This window comes from Sprattus sprattus (assembly GCF_963457725.1).
Source record: "Sprattus sprattus genome assembly, chromosome: 16".
Classification (NCBI taxonomy): domain Eukaryota; kingdom Metazoa; phylum Chordata; class Actinopteri; order Clupeiformes; family Clupeidae; genus Sprattus; species Sprattus sprattus.
Genome location: NC_137914.1, coordinates 23106805 through 23124157, shown reverse-complemented (window position 1 = coordinate 23124157; position 17353 = coordinate 23106805). Strand labels below are relative to the sequence as shown.

General features: G+C 40.6%; 2 protein-coding genes across 2 annotated transcripts; both read right to left on the bottom strand.

Annotated features, from left to right (window-relative positions):
• Nucleotides 1-3699: 3699 nt before the first annotated feature.
• phlda3 (pleckstrin homology-like domain, family A, member 3) lies at nt 3700-4107 on the bottom strand (the record flags this gene model as incomplete). Its single annotated transcript, XM_080853845.1, has 1 exon — nt 3700-4107. One exon carries the CDS (start codon nt 4105-4107, stop codon nt 3700-3702), a length of 408 nt encoding a protein of 135 aa, XP_080709971.1.
• A 3113-nt stretch (nt 4108-7220) lies between these two features.
• csrp1a (cysteine and glycine-rich protein 1a) lies at nt 7221-12315 on the bottom strand. The gene is made up of 6 exons (XM_080854295.1): nt 12176-12315; nt 10287-10396; nt 8210-8378; nt 7947-8076; nt 7529-7622; nt 7221-7425 (listed from the first exon to the last, which is right to left on the bottom strand). The coding sequence occupies exons 2-6, from the start codon at nt 10393-10395 to the stop codon at nt 7349-7351; spliced, it is 579 nt and encodes a 192-aa protein (XP_080710421.1). The 5' UTR covers nt 10396; nt 12176-12315; the 3' UTR covers nt 7221-7348.
• Between the last annotated feature and the right edge of the window lie 5038 nt (nt 12316-17353).

Genomic DNA, 17353 nt, shown 5'->3' with positions numbered 1-17353 from the left:
AATTTTCTCTTGTTATGAGTGGTTTGACTTGGTTTGAACTCTGACCCCTGTCAGCCTCACATCTTACACAGGGCCTTCCAGTCAGAAAAGTTTGCCCTCTTCTGGTTACCAACTGTAGTGACGGAAATCCACGGCATGCAACTCATTTTGGCTGAATGAGCCAGGTCATTTTTTCCTTAAATGACAGCTCACAAAAGATACCCAAATGCTTATTTGCACCAATGCCCTGTTTAAAGACATGTTCGTACTGCAAAGTTAGGTTGATATTCAGATATTGTTCTAAAGCTGACTAACACGAACACCCACGTTTCCTCTGTTACAATTAAGTCACACGTTTGAGTCAAGTTAATTAGTCCTCTTCAAAGACAAGATCACTGTGTATATTTTATTTTAATATATTTTTTGCTTCAATAGCCATCCGTGTCAAAAGAAAAAGAAATCTATAGTTTACAGTTTTTAGATTAACAAAACTTGAGTGTGATGTCTGTACGTGAATTTAAATCTGTGTGCCGAATTCAGTGCACTGACAATAAAATCAACTGATTTTTCCCTTGAACGGTTATGAAGACACAACAAGTAAGACATTGTAGATGAGGAATGCTATTGGCGTTCTCACAGCCTCACCGTTAGTGCTAGATTTTATAGTGCCTTTCCTCAGCTTGACACTTTGCTGTCACTAGCGGAAAACAGCTCCTGGAATGTGTGTGTGTGTGTGTATGTTTTTTCAATAACTTAATGTGAAAGTGTCTATGTATCTACGTATTAATGTACTGAACAACATGTAGATCTAGCTAAATCTAGAGTATCCAGCTAGACCAAAAAAGGGTCTGGCTGGATATCTAAATGTGCTCTGTTATTGTTGCTGGCATAAAATGATAGCACTATCTCTGTAGCATTATCTCTACAAGGCCTACGTTTGTTGATTGTGATTTCCATTACTTACCCAGCAATCTTTTTTTGTCTGTGTGTGTGTGTGTGTGTGTGTGTGTGTGTGTGTGTGTGTGTGTGTGTGTGTGTGTGTGTGTGTGTGTATGTTCACTGCAACATAAGGACAGCTGTGATTAGGAGCTGAGGCTATGATGAGAGAGTGAGAAAAAAAGAGGACAACAAGAGAGAAAGACGATGGAGTTGTATTGTTCATTATTTTTTGGAGAAAAGTGCGATGTCTGATTGAGACAAATGTGGGATTTGTTGGCATGGTCATCCTTAAATGGGCAGTTTCAGGTTCATGTGTGCTATCTGTGAAATGGCATTCTTTCTCTCATTTCTATTTCTGTTTGAACTCTAACGCCATTTGCAGCCAGACAGCACTTGAGAACCAAGAAACAACATTCCATGTCACTTAAGGCAAGTTTTTCCATGCTTTTGATTATTTACATATTTGCTGATTTACCTCAGAATCCCAAAATATTTGTTTACATAACATCCATTAATACAATTCTCACAACAAAGAAAGTCATTTGAATGTTGTAGAATAATGAACACAACCAGAATAATAAATCACCTACTATGACTGTAAGTTGATAAAACAAAATTGAATTCAATGACTGCAGCCAATCAATCCATCAAACACATGCAGATGAACACATCTAAACACCTCCTGTGTCTTCAAACAGACCCAGAAACTTCAGAAGATGCTGGGCAGCTGAGGCTTTGGGATGAGAAACTCATGTATCTGCCAAGCAGCTGAGTCATATTATGGCCATACTTTGTTTACAGTGCCGTGACTGTGCCTCTACAGTTCCTTCACATTTGGGACTTTCCAGGGAACACAATCGATTCATTATGGTGCTTGGCACGGACTGTGAGCCCTGAACCTACAAAAGGAGAAAGTGCCACCTCGCATGCCCTCTGAGGGACAGACTGAAAGATAGACAGACGGCATGCACTGCATTCACACAACATCATAGAAAATAAACTGGGGCTCGTTTTTCGCATCCTAAGATCCTAAGTAATATGGTCATACTCCCAGGGGATATACGAGGTGGCTGCACCACTAAAAGTTAACGACTTCCCTTTTTAGAATCTACTCCACGAATAACCTCTATCTTTTTTTGAATAGAAAATACTGCTACAAATTTCTCATTGAATGGCAACATTTTGCCTCCACAAATTGTGACATCAATTTTTCCATCCTTAAGTATGAAAAAGGGAGTGTTCCTGGAGGATATCTCAACCTGCTGTGCTTCTTAAAAACACACAGGCTTAGCGGGTTATGCTTAGTCATTTGGGATGTCGTCAAGACATGCCTTTCAGCTGCACGGGTTAGAAAAACAAACACACTGTCATTGATCCAGAACCCTTAGAGGATATTGTTACCATGTACAGTTATGTAAGGGCACCCTGAGTCCTGAGAGACTGTATTCACAAAACAAGAGGGATGTGAAACAGTACAGGCAGTGATGTGGGATATCCTGATATTAAGCTAAACAGACGGGATTGTTACAGACACTGTTATTGCACTGAACACAAAAATGTACCTGAGATCGACTGAAGAGACTGATGAATGATGTATTATGCTTGTATGCATGTATTAGCTCTCATAGCAATCCAGGATATCATACAGAATACAACAACACACAAATAATACTATCTATGTTCATAGAGCAATAGCTTGCAGGACCGAGTTTTCTCTTAAAATAGAAATATTTATGGGACACCACAAAGGAGCATGGAAAGAAAATGTTTTGCCAGAATTTCCAACCAAGAACATTTATCACTCGGTATGTGAACCGCATTTCAGTCCAAGCATTTCAGTCCATGTATATTGAGTCTTCTCTCAGAGTCACTTTGTGGTTCTTTGACAACATTCAGAAGCAAACTCATCACATAGATACAAAGTAAGAAGCATATAGCAACTAAAAATCCATTGTTTACTTCATGAATATATAACAAATATCCTTACAAATAACAAGGACACACTGCATAACACTATCTTAGCGGACGACACTTGTGCAGTTCTCATATGATCCATACTGTATGAGCTTGTCTTGAAATACGTTTAAATCCACTTGAGGGTCAAATAAAATGGCAAACCACTGGCTGCCCACATTTCCCTTTTCCGAGGATAGTGTGAAAGGAGCTTGGCAACCTATGCGGTACAAGTCATCCTTCAGTTTCTTTTTAACTGAACCTGGACAAAAAATTATAATTTCTAGACTTTTATTTACGCCATTTCCGTTGGCCTTCCTCTAACTCCACCTTGGTCTGGACCCCTTCTGCTTCTCTGGACCGTGTCCCAGATCTGTTGTGGGAGAATCCGTGGGATTGAGTGGTCACACCAAATGAGTCTGAGTCTGTGGGTTTGGAAACACCAAATTAATGTGTTACAGATGGGAAAGACTAGACTAAATAACAACCATGAGAGCAAAATCACACTGTTCAGAAGTACCATTCAAGGATGGTCTTATTATGAACCTGTTTTACTTTCTGATAGTTGAACAGAACTAATTCTACAAACAGTGTTTCCTCCACCCACCCACCCTGTCTTATCATTAAGTAATGTGCATAAACACTATGAAACTACAAACCAGCCCACAAAGCCTTTTCAAATTAACAGAATGTACTTCATATCTCTTTTGCCGATCGACTTCAATCAATATAGCACCACCAGCTGGATAGGCCACCTATATTCTGCATTACTGCAAATCGATCATTAATCAGGGGGTAACCTACCTCTATATTGGATCACTTCTTTGCTTATCCAGAGCTAATGAAATCCTCCTCGCTACTGCTCTGGTGCAGATACCGGTTCTTCCCCGTTTGAACAGCGAGGCGGTTTTTGAAGCGCACCAAAGCCAGGGCGATCTCAGCGTTCCAGGCTGTCCCTTCTTGCTGACACCTGAAGTCGATCTCTTTGCCCCCAGACATCACAATGGTGAAGTAAACAAGACCTCGTTTGTTCTCCACACAATCCACCGTTACCATGTGTTCAAAGAGTATCTGTTTCTCTTTCAATCCGGGCACCGCTGTCGTGTCCTTGCACTTATTCTCAAACAAGTGCAGTCCGTCTTCTGTCATGAGGCAACGCTTTTTCTTCCAAAGCTGAAGCAGTCCGTTGCTTCTTTTCTCAAGGTGTCCTTCCTTCATCACTTGGATTGGGTTCATTTTGTCAGACAAAGAAAAGCGAAACAAATAGCTCTTACATATCCAGCGGTGATATATCTTAGCCTAAGGTTTAAACATGCTGAGGTATAGAGTTATTAAAGAACACAGGGGTCACGGAACGGCATCTCTTTCTAGTAAGCCCTTTTGGCATTTTTAAATGATAAAGTCAGGAAAATTAAATATTTCAAAATTCGTATGTCCAAAGTTAACATTAGGCATCATGCCGTTCGCTCGGACACAACGTGTTCCACAACAGGGTAAACAAATACAGTAATTATAACTAAAACTGTATGCAATCTGATCCGTCTGATGTGCTGGGCATGTTTGTACTTGTTCAAGCAGACTGACTTGACTTCTCTTGTTACTGCAGATCCAGCCCCCCAGACTATGATGTCATCCACACTAGTCCAATGTTTGTGTGGCGCTGCTGGGAAAAGGGCGGTGTTGTCTCTCAGGGATCTACAGTCTATTCATTCACAAAAGTAGGTATGACAGCGTGGGTTTAGCCTATTTGAAAACTTCATTAAGGTGTTCATTATCTGTTTTCAGTATGAAGCTCCCTGAATTAGAAAAAGCCTAAAAGGAAAGGACTGCTGTGTCAAGGAGAGTGTCTATTGAATATAGAAATCTGGATCGGCCTTTGAGTGAAGCTCACTACAAATATGTAAACTTCTGTAAAGGTGACACAAGTATATGTATGTTTAAAGTTTTAAAACGATCCTTTATTATCCCTTTCTTTTTGTAAGCTGCATAATAGACCATCATATTGCTATGCTATCGAATGCAATTATGCCAATCTGTATGTGTGAGCATGTGTATAACAAATGTTATTTTATGTTATTTATTGTAGCTGACAGCCAGCTAACAGTTGAACTAAGCTAGTTGTATTAACAGTTAAGCTTTTCTGAATGAAACAGTCCTAAATATGCTCGTGAATATGATAGTATAGTTTCTGCCCTCTAACTTACCATGCGTGGGAGTTTGACCTCATTTCGTGTTTGTGAAAAAATAAACTAAGTGGAGTGCCGTGATAAGATTTTCTTGACCTGCTGAAGTGTATTTGATACGTCCATTTTTCATTTACTTAAAACAGTGCTGCCCTACAAAGGCAAAGAGCAGTATGTGCATTTTTTCAAAAAAAAATTGTTTGCAGAAATTGAAAGTGCAGGGTCAGCTCTTCAATCTGTGAAAATGTTATGTTGATCAATAAACTGTTTCATGTAAATATTTGCAATTTAAATTTGCAGTGTGCAGTGTGTATAGAAAAGTAAAACCAAGCCAAGTGCAGTATATGTCTTTACTGCAGTTTGCATTGGTTCTACATGCAATACCTTAATGTATGCGTGTGTAATTTTAAGCAGTAATACAAAGGCAAAACGCAGTATAGCCTATAAAATTACCTGATTTTGCAAAAAAAAAAAATAATAATTAAAGGGTGGTGTTCACCTCACTTTAATCTATCTAATTATACATTTTGTTGTTAAATATAATTTAAAACTTTTACTTGGTGTAAAAAAAAAACACAAAAAGCTGTTTTTCTCAGTTTGGGGTTTTTGCACTTACTGCTGTTTGGCTTTGTAGGGCAGTGTGGAGGGTGGCTGTCTCGCATTAATCTCAGCTCTCTGTTTAATATAAATATTTTCCTTCATGTTCCCCTGCAGATGGAATGTGCGTAGGAGGCAGATGTTAATAGGAGATTTGGCCAAAGTCCTGTTGCTCTTTCACAACCCTTATATCAAGAAATCACATGAGTAACCCCCCACCACTACCCTACGTCCACTCAGCCATGATCACAGGCAGGACGTGCTGAATACTTGTAATGTAAGACATTCTTCAAATGTGTGACACATACACTAAAACCTTTTACAGTGGAAAGATTTATCAAATGATGCTGTAGACTCCTTTTAGGTAATGCTTTTAGTGTCACTCTTAAAAATAGCCTGGTGTTGATCAGATTATTTGACCATGCATCAGTGGGGTCTTACATAATTGCTCCTTGGCCAACAATGCCAGAATTTGGAAACAGGGACTTTATCCTTATATCCTCAAAATGTCCATGATCCTTGAAATCTTTATATTGACCTACAAAAGTTCCCTAATAGAACACAGGGTTAAAGGTCAAGTGTCTGGTTCTTTTTCAGGAGCAGCTGTTCCCAGATGGTGTTATGGTACTTGGTTCCAAAACTGACATTTGCATGAAGATTCTTTTTAAATATTTGTTGAAGCTACGAGTTTAAAAACCCAATGTTAACAAGTGCAAAATGCACTTCTGGAAGAAAAAGATTCCTAGGGCATGATTTAATGCATTGCTTTAGAGAACATAGAACACTGACTCAAAAGGGAATATTCATCTCCTTCCATTCAAAGACAAAGATGATCTTTCTAAGAATGGAGAAATAGGAAAGTCTCAGTGATATCTTCTGATCTGGAGAGCTGCATAATCAGGGTAAAAATCTGAAGTGAAACGCAAAGGTGTTTGGAGTGTTCTGTAGTTGCATTTTTCACATTGTGTGGTCATGAGGTTTCAACGTTTATATGTGCTGTGTCATCAGAGTGATATGAATGGAATGTCATCACAAAATATTTGCAAGTAGTTTTTCTTCCTCATAGGTTGACAGACCTCCATTAACAACATCAATGGTCTCTCATGCACAAAAGCGTACTGCTATTTGATGTATTTTCGCAAGATATTCGTCAAAATAGCAATTTCCATTCTTGTGACAGTCTGGTAATATTCAATTTTAAATGTATAGTCTGACAATGTAATATTACAATAGGCATAACTGTACATACAGTATGCAAAAGACATAATGGTTTGATCAGTTCATTACATATTAGTTATTTATTTCCAAGCCTTGGTCATATGCTGTGGAATAAAAGGAAGTATAAACAATCTTACCTTATGCATAAGGTACTGTAAGTGCAACACATGCAGGTGAAGATAGATATGCTATTGATAGTCGTGACCATAGACATACAGTATATAGATCTATATATGTCTATGGTTGTGACAGCTGGAATGTGGTTGACAAATCATGGTATACTTTTTGCAGCAAACATCAGCACTTTCCAGCCAAACAAAAAAAACTCAAGGAGAACATAAAAAAAGTTTTGAAAGCCCTTAAAATGTCATTGGTCCCATAACAGCAAAGAGAACAGAGTGTCATTTAAAAAAAAGAGTAGGTGACTGTGGCTTGGCTTCGGGTGTGATTTCCTCATGGTGAACTGTCTCCCCAGGGATCTACTGAGCGTGTGCCAATGCTCCAGCTCCTTGGCCATACCCAAAGCCTTTAGGCCCAAAGTTCTTGGCGTAGCATCCTGCACGACACACAAATAGATCTTATATGCGGCAAAATATTGCATTATATCTCAAATGAATCAATTTTCAACTGAGAAATTGGAACTGTTGAGTGGACAGTACCTTTGCAATAGATTTCTCCGTCCTTGTCAGCTAGAGTTGTGGATTCCAGACCTTTGCCACACTTTGCACAGCGAAAGCAGGTCTTGTGCCAGGACTGTGAAGGGTAGAGCACCACTGTCAAACACTGGTCATTGCAACCTCAGACTTCTTATGGTCTGTTTATGGTGCAACTTGCTAAATGCTTACCATAACACTTTGGTTACTTTGTATTAGGTGCCTAGCCAAACCACACAAGCCATTCAGGCTTGCCAGCAACATTGAAGTGGATTTGTATACAGATGTTAAATGGGTTCAATTACTTGGTTAGGTGAATTGCTCTATGCATTTGACAGACAAAGTGGATCCACATACTTTCTGAAATGTGTATGTGTGCCAAATATAGCTGAACAAAAACACACAATGCACCCTGGGCACTTACATTGCCAGCACCAATGACTTTCTCAGCAGCGTAGACGGCCTTGCCACACCGTGGGCAGCTATCTGAGCCCCCAAACTTCTGAGCCAATTTGGACGGATTTGGGTTACTTGTGGGGCGGTGTTCACCTGGCCTGTGCAAGAGGGAGAATAGAAAAATATTAAGCATATTTTCAGATAGTACTGGTAACTACATATGTAATATATCACTTAATATGATAAACTAATAATGATCCAGATCTATTCTGGAGTGAGGGGTGCTCTTACTCCTCATGCTTGATCCCTAGAGACTCTCCCTTGTCCATGCTTAGTGTTCCAGCTCCGCCCCCGTAGCCATAGCCTTTTGGCCCATACTTCTTGCTGTAGCAGGACTTGCAGTAGATCTCATCTTCATGCACGGCTACTGTTGTGCTGTCCAGGTTCTTCCTACATACCACTGAATCAGGACAGACATTAATTAAGTATTGAATCATTTGTGTGAAGAGTGTATTAAATCCACAGCAGTTATCTGAAACCTTGAAAATGACAAGAAATAATCAATATAAAAAAAAATCAATATCTGACAGCTAGGTTTTTAGAGTTTTAAAGAAGATTGCTATCTGCACTTAAGAAGGAGCCTCTCTTGACTGGGGCCATAAAAAATCAACACTTGAGATGGCAGTTAATGTTGATTCCGGTGGCCCTGCTTCATACCTTGTTGACCAGCATAGCTAACGACACTGAAGGAGGAGGGTGTGGTTCAGAGAATTCACAGAATGCATGTTCACTGCATTCCTCAGAGTGGAGTAGACTACCAACACTGCCTTATAAGGAGCCCGGACTTATCAGATCTCAAAAAAACAAACAAACCCATTATGCCTAAATACCAGCGAAAACATGTTACTGTCACTTTTACTTGACAGGAAAATGCAGACACAGATGGAAAGTTATGGACCTGAATTTCTGGAGATTTGTGGAAAGTACTTAGTTTTTTTCCTGTTCTTCGTCTGAACACCTTCCTAGCCCTCCTGTCAGAGTTAATTCAAGTGAGGAGAGATACCATCAGAGGGGAATTCAGCTCTGTTACTTTCACATCAGGAAGCCTGGAATGCACAAACTCCTCCTGTCTGGAATGTATTCCTAACCAAGAGCCCCACAGACACACTCACACATAGGCCAGCCCAGACAGCTGCAATGTGCTTTTTTGACCACATGGTGGCATTGTGTTGTAAGTATTGGGACATACAAGCTTTTTCAACTCAAAGTTATTTAAGCATCACACACACACTCAAACACAAACACATTAAAACATGCGCGCACACACAAACACAGAGGTGATTTCAAAGAGAGTGCAATGTGTTTCTGACACCCTAGTGGTATTGTTATGCAAGAATGGAGATTTATGAAATGCACTTGTACTTACAAGTCACATGATATCAAACTAAGCAAAGACAGAACTGATGCTTCCCTTCCAATACAATGGTCACCGGCTCTCTCTGGGGAAGTGGAAGTCTGCAGTGCCTGGATGTTAGGTTAGGCACTCTAGTATGAGGGGCCGTGAGGGACATTATTCAGAATATCTCTTACATAAACATATAAAAAGCTCTCACACACTACTGAAAAGCTCTCACACACACACTACTGAAAAGCTCTCATACACACATATGAAATGAAAAGCTCTCACACACACATATGAAATGAAAAGCTTTCATACACACATTTGAAAATATCTCATACACACACATGAAAAGCTCTCATACACACATTCATAAGTGTGTATGACAGCTTTTCATTTCATATGTGTGTATGAGAGCTTTTCAGTAGTGTGTGTGAGAGCTTTTCAGTAGTGTATGTAAGAGGATATTCTGAATAATGTCCCTCACGGCCCTAGCTCCAGCTCTTTCACAAATAGGCTGCAGGTTAACAGCCTTGAGTCAGGCTTTCACCTAGCTTGGCTAAATGTCTAAAACAATTAAATTCAATCAAATGACAATAGAACTATAGCTTTGGTATTATTATTATTATTGTTGGTGGTGTATTAATACTTATAGTTGTTTACAATATTTAATATTCTTTATGAATTTATTGTCATTGTGCTTATTACTTATTTTTTTCTTTGTGTTTTACTTGTTTTTATCTGATGTAAGTTGCTTTGGATAAAAGTGTCTGCTTTATATCTTAACAATACCAATATAACAATAAATATTTGTCTGTTAAGTCACACTCCAAACGCCTCCACCCAATTTCAGCTAAAGCACATGCATACATGTGTCTGATTGATCTGAAAAGCAATGTTTGCCAATATGTCATTATGGTCAGCTTAATCAACATGTCTGCTCTTAAGTCATTGGTCTGTCTCACTTACTGCACAGGAAGCAGCTCTTGTGGAAGCTCTTCCCCTCGCACTGCACTTCCTCTGCAAAGTACACGGTCTTCTGACAGGCGCCACACTTGTTTCCTCCCCCAAAAGGCATCCTGTTATACAGACAGATAAAAATATTCAGACTTAGGGCCCTAATTCCATTTGCGGGCAACAGGCAATGTGTGTTGTGCATGAGCTAAAGCTATTGTGTGGCATGTGGGAGTATGTGTGACGTGTTTGTAAGAGTGCGGTCAAACATCTGTTCTTTGGCTATATGTTGACAATATAGAAGAGTGTGTGTTTGCATACACAAAAGAGTCAGAATAACATCTTGTCTTGCAAAAATGATGAGCTCCTCGGCAGATCCCCCTCCGTCCCTTGGGTACAGTCTCCGAAGGGCTCAACTACTTTAATGCCCGCCCCAGGATTGCATCCCAGTATGTATATGGGTCTCTGGTATAGTTCTACATTGAAGCATTTTTGTGGTACAGCTAATCATGCAAAGTTCAAGGTCTTTTTTTGTCATGAGAATGTAAAACACAAATTCTATGTCCAGAAATACAAAGCGTTTTTGTACACATGCAATTATGGTTCTTCAATGATTCAACTCCTTTCTTTCCTGAGCCCACATTTAGATGACTGGTCATAAAATGGTAATGTTCATGTATATGTGACTGTTACAGTATTTCCTTTTGTTTTAAATTAAAAAATGCATTGTGTAAGCATGGACCGTTACTGTTAATTGTTTCTCATTTTGTACTAATATGGTCAACCGTTTGTAAACCATTCGCCCTCACACCACACATCATTACTCTGGAATGCCTGGATTCCATCCATCCCTGATATTGCAGTTGCTTTCTGTCAATAGGGTTCTGGGCATTAACCACAGTCACAGTCCAGCCTCCCTTAATTTTCCTGTGGATTACTGCAAATACTAAACTTATGGAGCGCCCTGGGTCGTGACTCATGCTGGGTTCGTTTAAGGCTGCCTTACCCAGGACTGACACCACATTAGTAAACAAGATTACTGGATCATTGTTGAGTCATTCATTCACAATTAGTATGACTAGTCAGGGTGCAGTGCATTACACTTCATTCTTCATTTTGTTTCTTAAACTTTCTTCATTAAACATTCTTTTGGTCGCATAGACAAAGACTTGATCTCTTCAAATTCTGTAAAAACTGTAGTGCCCATATGGGTTTCATTCGCACATTAACTAAGAGTAAAACCCTCCACTATAAAAGTCTATGACTAAGCTATGCAGAGTACAACTGTCTGTGTTTTCCTTGAGGCTAGAGGGTGCATTCCTACATGCTTTTGCCTCAGCCAGACTAAACATTTCTTGTAGCTTTCAGATTTGACATGGTGTCCCATTCCATGATGCTATGGATCTCAGACACAGTCACACTAAGAGACATGCTAGCTCATTGCTTTCCTAGTCATCATACACAACACACATGGCCATAATACATAGGTCCAAGGAAGTTACGATTTGTTTTATGACCAGCATCCCTTTCCAAACACAGCTTGGAATACCACTCAGAATACCACAGAATGGCCTTGTTCCACATCCGTACGTTTATATGTGGTCAGTATACACAGAACAAGTACTTTGTTTCAATTGGGAAGTACATATGTGTACAAACAGGGCACCTGGACATTACAAGAGTAGTCTCTCATGCCACTAAGTCTGCCACAAATGTATAACAGTAGTCCCTGAAGTGTTAAATGGTACAACACAAAATAGTAAGTGAGAACTTTGGAGTCTCTCTGACAACTTTTAAGTCTCTCCTCTGCTCAATGAAAATGAAAGCAGGTTGTGAATAAGAGAAAGAGAGATGCACAACCCTGCTAAACGAGATACCTTTAGGTGCTAAACACATTCCTTTACCTGCAAGTCTTTTGTTTTCTTCTAAGACCAAACGGACAGAAGTGCTCGGCTGTAGCAGAACTCCAGACGAGGTTCCAGATGTTCGCTGGGATGAGGAACCCCTAAGTTTGCTTCCCCACTGTAGAGAACTAAACAAGTGGTTTGAGGCTACGTGAGCAATCTGAACCAATTGATGGGTGGGGCTCCAACCCTGAGTATGTGTAGAGGAGAGTGTGGTGGGAGTTCAAGAGGGAGAGAGAGAGAGAGAGAGAGAGAGAGAGAGAGAGAGGGTGGAGGAAGTCTGTGTTTGCTGTAGTTGTGAAACACTGGTCGAGGTCTGGGTCACCGTGTGTTGCATCTGCCCCCTATTGGCCAGCCACTCACACTAAAGACAAATATGGGCATTGGTTGAAGTTGACCTCCTGCTTTTGTCAGATGAGATGTGTTTCCTGTACGAAATTGTCAGAATACGATAGGGGCGGTGCATTAGGCAGTTGTACTTATTTGTGCACTTCCTGTACGGAGAAAACGTCGTCATTTCTGTATTTTTAATCTAGAGACAGGACTCTGCGATGGCTTTACGATGGTCGATATTTCATCCATTCTCTTCTGAGTGAACACAGGTCATAAACATATTGGCAGATAGGTCTGAATGTAATTGCCCTGACCTTCACACTGTCACGCTTGAAGGCTCGCAGAAAGGTCAGGTGGAACTAGTCAGACGTTTGATGGCTATGGATTGTCTGTGGAGATGGAGAGAGAACAGAGTGTCCCTTAAATAAAATAGTTGAGGTGCATCTTCACAAAATGTAACCGTTCATTTACTATCCATCCAGGTTCACACATGCAGAAAGAGTCAAAGAACACTGAGACATCTGCAGGACAGACACCTTAGATACAAATCAAGATATACTACACTCCCCATGGTTTTCATTACATCTCCAGCTGCTGACAATATGCATTGATATTACACAAAATGACAGAGACCAAACTACTTTCCTATCAAATCAGGGATTATTAGTTTCAATTCATATTTCACTTTGAATCAGAATAAAAATCATGCATTATTCACCATAATATCAACAAGAACCTTAATAACACACATGGACCCAAATATTAACACAAGCTGAGGGGGTTTAGTTTGACCTCGCTGCCTTGCAAGTTCAGACTTGTCTAGGTTCCTGTTTTGTGTCCCCATTTGAAGAGTGATTAGGAGATTGTATTGCAGCTTTGCCTCAAATTCTGCCTCTTCTGTATGCAGCCAGGATGTAAACACATGATAAATAATGGCCTGGTTTATTATTATTATTTATTATTTTTTATTAGAGTTATTATATATTTTATTTACATTTTTAATTGTATCTTCATAAATTAATGTATTTTATATTTGATTTATTTTTGCACAGTGTGGAGCATATACCCTATTACATTTCACTTAAATGTATTGTATGTGACAAATAAAAACACTTGAACTTGAACTTGAACTTGAACTTGGTTGCCTAGGTGACACTGCGTAATATTGACAAGCCACAACAACAACAAGGTACTTCTCGGTGATGTAACTGACAGCAGATTTATTTTAAAAAAAATATGCATATTTGACCTTGCTGTACTTGTTTAGCTCCATTTATGTAAGTTTCAGCAAAGGAGGACATGGGAATCACAACAAACATACAGTATATATCAGGAGACAGTCAGCTAATGCCACAGCACAGATCCAGTCAGTCAGTCTACCACATAAAGACATAAATACTGTATGTGTGAAAGGCCATATGAAAACAGGTAAATATTTTTTTGACTCTTAGATAAGGACTCCTCAACAGGCTCCCTCTAGCACGCAGCCTGAAGGGAGACCAACCAGCACAGAGTGTGACATGTCAGGACACACATCCTTACGGAGCTTGAGGTGTTCACTGAATTTCACAGATCTCGTCATACATTGACTTTACTTGGAGATGTTCCAATTTCAAACCCCTACCATTTAAAAAAAATATTAAACATAGTTTGAAAAAGTTGTATTTGTCATGACGCAAAGTGTCATGTGTCGATGTAAACATTACATGTTAGAGAAAGAGAACAAGCTCACTGAGAATCTCACTCATGTATCTCTATGAGGAATATCATGGGACTTGAATGCTGCTTCCTGCATACATCGCCTCCATCAACATGTTGCATCTTAAAGAGTCCTGTGGAATGAAAAATACAGAGAGAGACCATGGCGAAGTGACTAAATGCCAATGTTCATGTGCAAACACACCATGTTTAACTTTGTTATCTAGGTAGGTATTCTTTCCAACAAACACAACCTGCTATCTGACCAGTGATGTAACCAACACAGTTGGTGAAGTCAGTAAATACCTAAAGACTGTGAAACTGTGCAGACCGCTTCAGGATCTCTGGGTAATGGTGTAGTTTTCAGCCCCATTTCCAAACATACAGTGTAGTTATAGTTTTAGGGATGAATAACATAGTGTAGTTATAGCTAAAGGGATGTTTAACATACAGTGTAGTTATAGATAAAGGGATGTATAACATACAGTGTAGTTATAGTTAAAAGGATGTATAACATACAGTGTAGTTATAGTTAGAGGGATGTATAACATCTAAGCCTGGTGTTGAAACAGCGTGCCCTATCAGCATGCAGCACACTTGCCTGAAACAGTGTGTGCTAGGATTTCACAGCAGGCACTAGATGGTGCTGTGACGTTAGTCTCAAACAGCAGGAAGGAAGGGAGGTGGGCCTCAGGCTCCTGCAGCAGCCTCTCAGAGCTGCCCTGGTGTTCTGAGTGACTGTCTGTTGTCAGAGGCTGACTGATTAGTTTTGGGGGGCTCCGCACAGCAGCTGTGACCCGCTTCTCTCTCCACCAATCGCTGTGCGAGCAGCTCAGAGGGGGGCCGCTCCTGTGTGTTATCTAACACGGTACATGATGCAAAGACGCGTGACCTCGCAGGCCCCTTTCCTGCATTTCCGCACACCCATTCAAGACAGGAAGTTACATCCGTGGAGCTCTAACATGCTCTCTCTCTCTCTCTCTCTCCCTTTCTCTCTTTCGCCTTTGTCTTTCTCGTTCTCTCTCCATCTCCCGCTCTTCCTATCTCTCCCTCCATCCCTTTCTCTTGCTCTCCCAGTGGACTCAGGGTCTGACTCAAACAGATGGCAGTGTTTGAATCATCTGTGACAGGGAGGAAGAGAGGGGCCCCTCCTTCCAGTGGCCTCAGGGGTGACATGGGCACAAATGCCCCATTGTGGTGGCGTCTGCCGGGGCTTTCCTTACCGCTATGAGAAGCCATAGGCGTGGGGGCGGTGGGGGTGTCACATGTTTCTTGGCGTAGACTGACTTTAAACTCAGACGTGCAGAAAAACACACAAACACTCACACACACACACACACACACACACACACACACACACACACACACACACACACACACACACACACACACACACACACAAAAGACTACTTCCCACTCTTGACCACACACACTCACACACTACACTCCACTTCAAACATTTAACACATATAGCATAATAACAGATTCAATCACACACCCTTCCCACCCTCCACCCTCCCACACACACACACACACACACACACACACACACACACACACACACACACACACACACACACACACACACACACACACACACACACACACACACACACACACACACACACACCACACAAACACACATGCCAAAACACTGCACCCCACCCACAGTAGTCTAGTCCCCCTGTTGCAGCTCCTGCTGAATGTTTCCCCAGGCCTTTGTGTAACAGTCTGCTGAGCCCTCTGCAACAGATCCTCCCTGTCCCACTGACAGTGTACCCTACAGCGACAGACACAGACACACACACAGACACAGACACACACACACACATCCAGCCCACCAGGGCTCAGAGAAGAAAGGAATTTTTGACAACAACCTCCATGAAGTGGGTGTGGAGAGAAGCCCCGTGAGTAAATTATACTATATATTGTTCAAAAAACAAGGATGGCAGGCCTTGGGATGATGCCAAATGTAACCAGACACATGATGAAATGGTTCCTATCATGCTAATAGTTTTGTAAAGATTTTGACCAAAAAACTGATTTACAATTTGCAGTCAATTTTAAAGTACAGCTTGCATGGTAAATTATATTAACTTACAGCACAGGCTTTTGTAAAGTGCTATTGGCTGATTAAGCTCTTTTTGTCTTAGCTTAACTATCCATGCAATCGTCAGGGTGATTTACATCTAGTGTAGTTGGGGGTAGATTTACAGTGTATACCATTAGTCAGTTGGAGGTTTTGCTCGTGGTGCTCAATTGTGTGGATTTCCCACAAGTGCAAACCTTGAGGAGAATACATTTAGAGGCGTAAATCTCTACAGTCTGCTCAATACTGGCGCTGCCAGAGGATCACTCAAATCCTCTTCTGCCAAACTAAATTGCCAGTGCTGCAGAGCTATAAAAGGCACGCTTACTTCAGCCTGAGAACTGCGGAGACAGTATCAGTGACAGCGCTCATCATGTGAGACCAGCCTCTGAGCACTGCAGGGGAACCACTCCCTTAAATCTCTCTCTCCATCATATCCTCCCCACACACCTCACAGACTGAGGAGAATAGGACACTTGGATATTGAATGTTGTGATAAAAGACTCTGTTTAGCCGTTGCTGGCAGCAGTTGTTTTTGTATTTATACTTAGAATTTACATTTAGTAAAATTGACTTGCTTTTTTAAACAAGTCATAAGCTACACACAATATTATCGATGTCTTTTACTGGTGTACTGAAGCATTAAATGTATATTTTGGTTGGGTATGGTATGTTACAGTTTTCCATTTAAACAACTTGACACTACAAGATAAGGAAAATGGTTACAGGTATTAGGAAATCAGGTAATTAGGTCAATGACTAATTTAAGTTTTAGAATACCCAGTACTGCAGATAAGGAGAATATAATTGAAATGACTGTAGATTGTCATCAGTTAGTGTCACAGTACCAGCTGGACATCCTGATATACTCTGCATGAAATCACCCTCAATTACACACGGCCTCAGTGGGACTCTTCACCGTGCCAACCTTTCTGTGAGGCTTAACAATAAGCCAATCAAACTCTTCCCTTAGCTTCGCCCAGTGTTTTGAATCTCCAATTAAGCAAGTAACTCCCTCTGTCCACGCGTCTGTGTGTGTCTGTGTGTTGAAGCTCTGC

Excerpts from the sequence above, each read along its gene's own strand:
- csrp1a (XM_080854295.1), bottom strand. The coding sequence starts at position 10,395 with ATGCCTTTTGGGGGAGGAAACAAGTGTGGCGCCTGTCAGAAGACCGTG. Across the intron at positions 8,379-10,286 it reads CAAGAGCTGCTTCCTGTGCA|TGGTATGTAGGAAGAACCTG; the intron begins GTAAGTGAGACA and ends GTCCTGATTCAG. Across the intron at positions 8,077-8,209 it reads CTAGGGATCAAGCATGAGGA|GCCAGGTGAACACCGCCCCA; the intron begins GTAAGAGCACCC and ends CCTCTTGCACAG.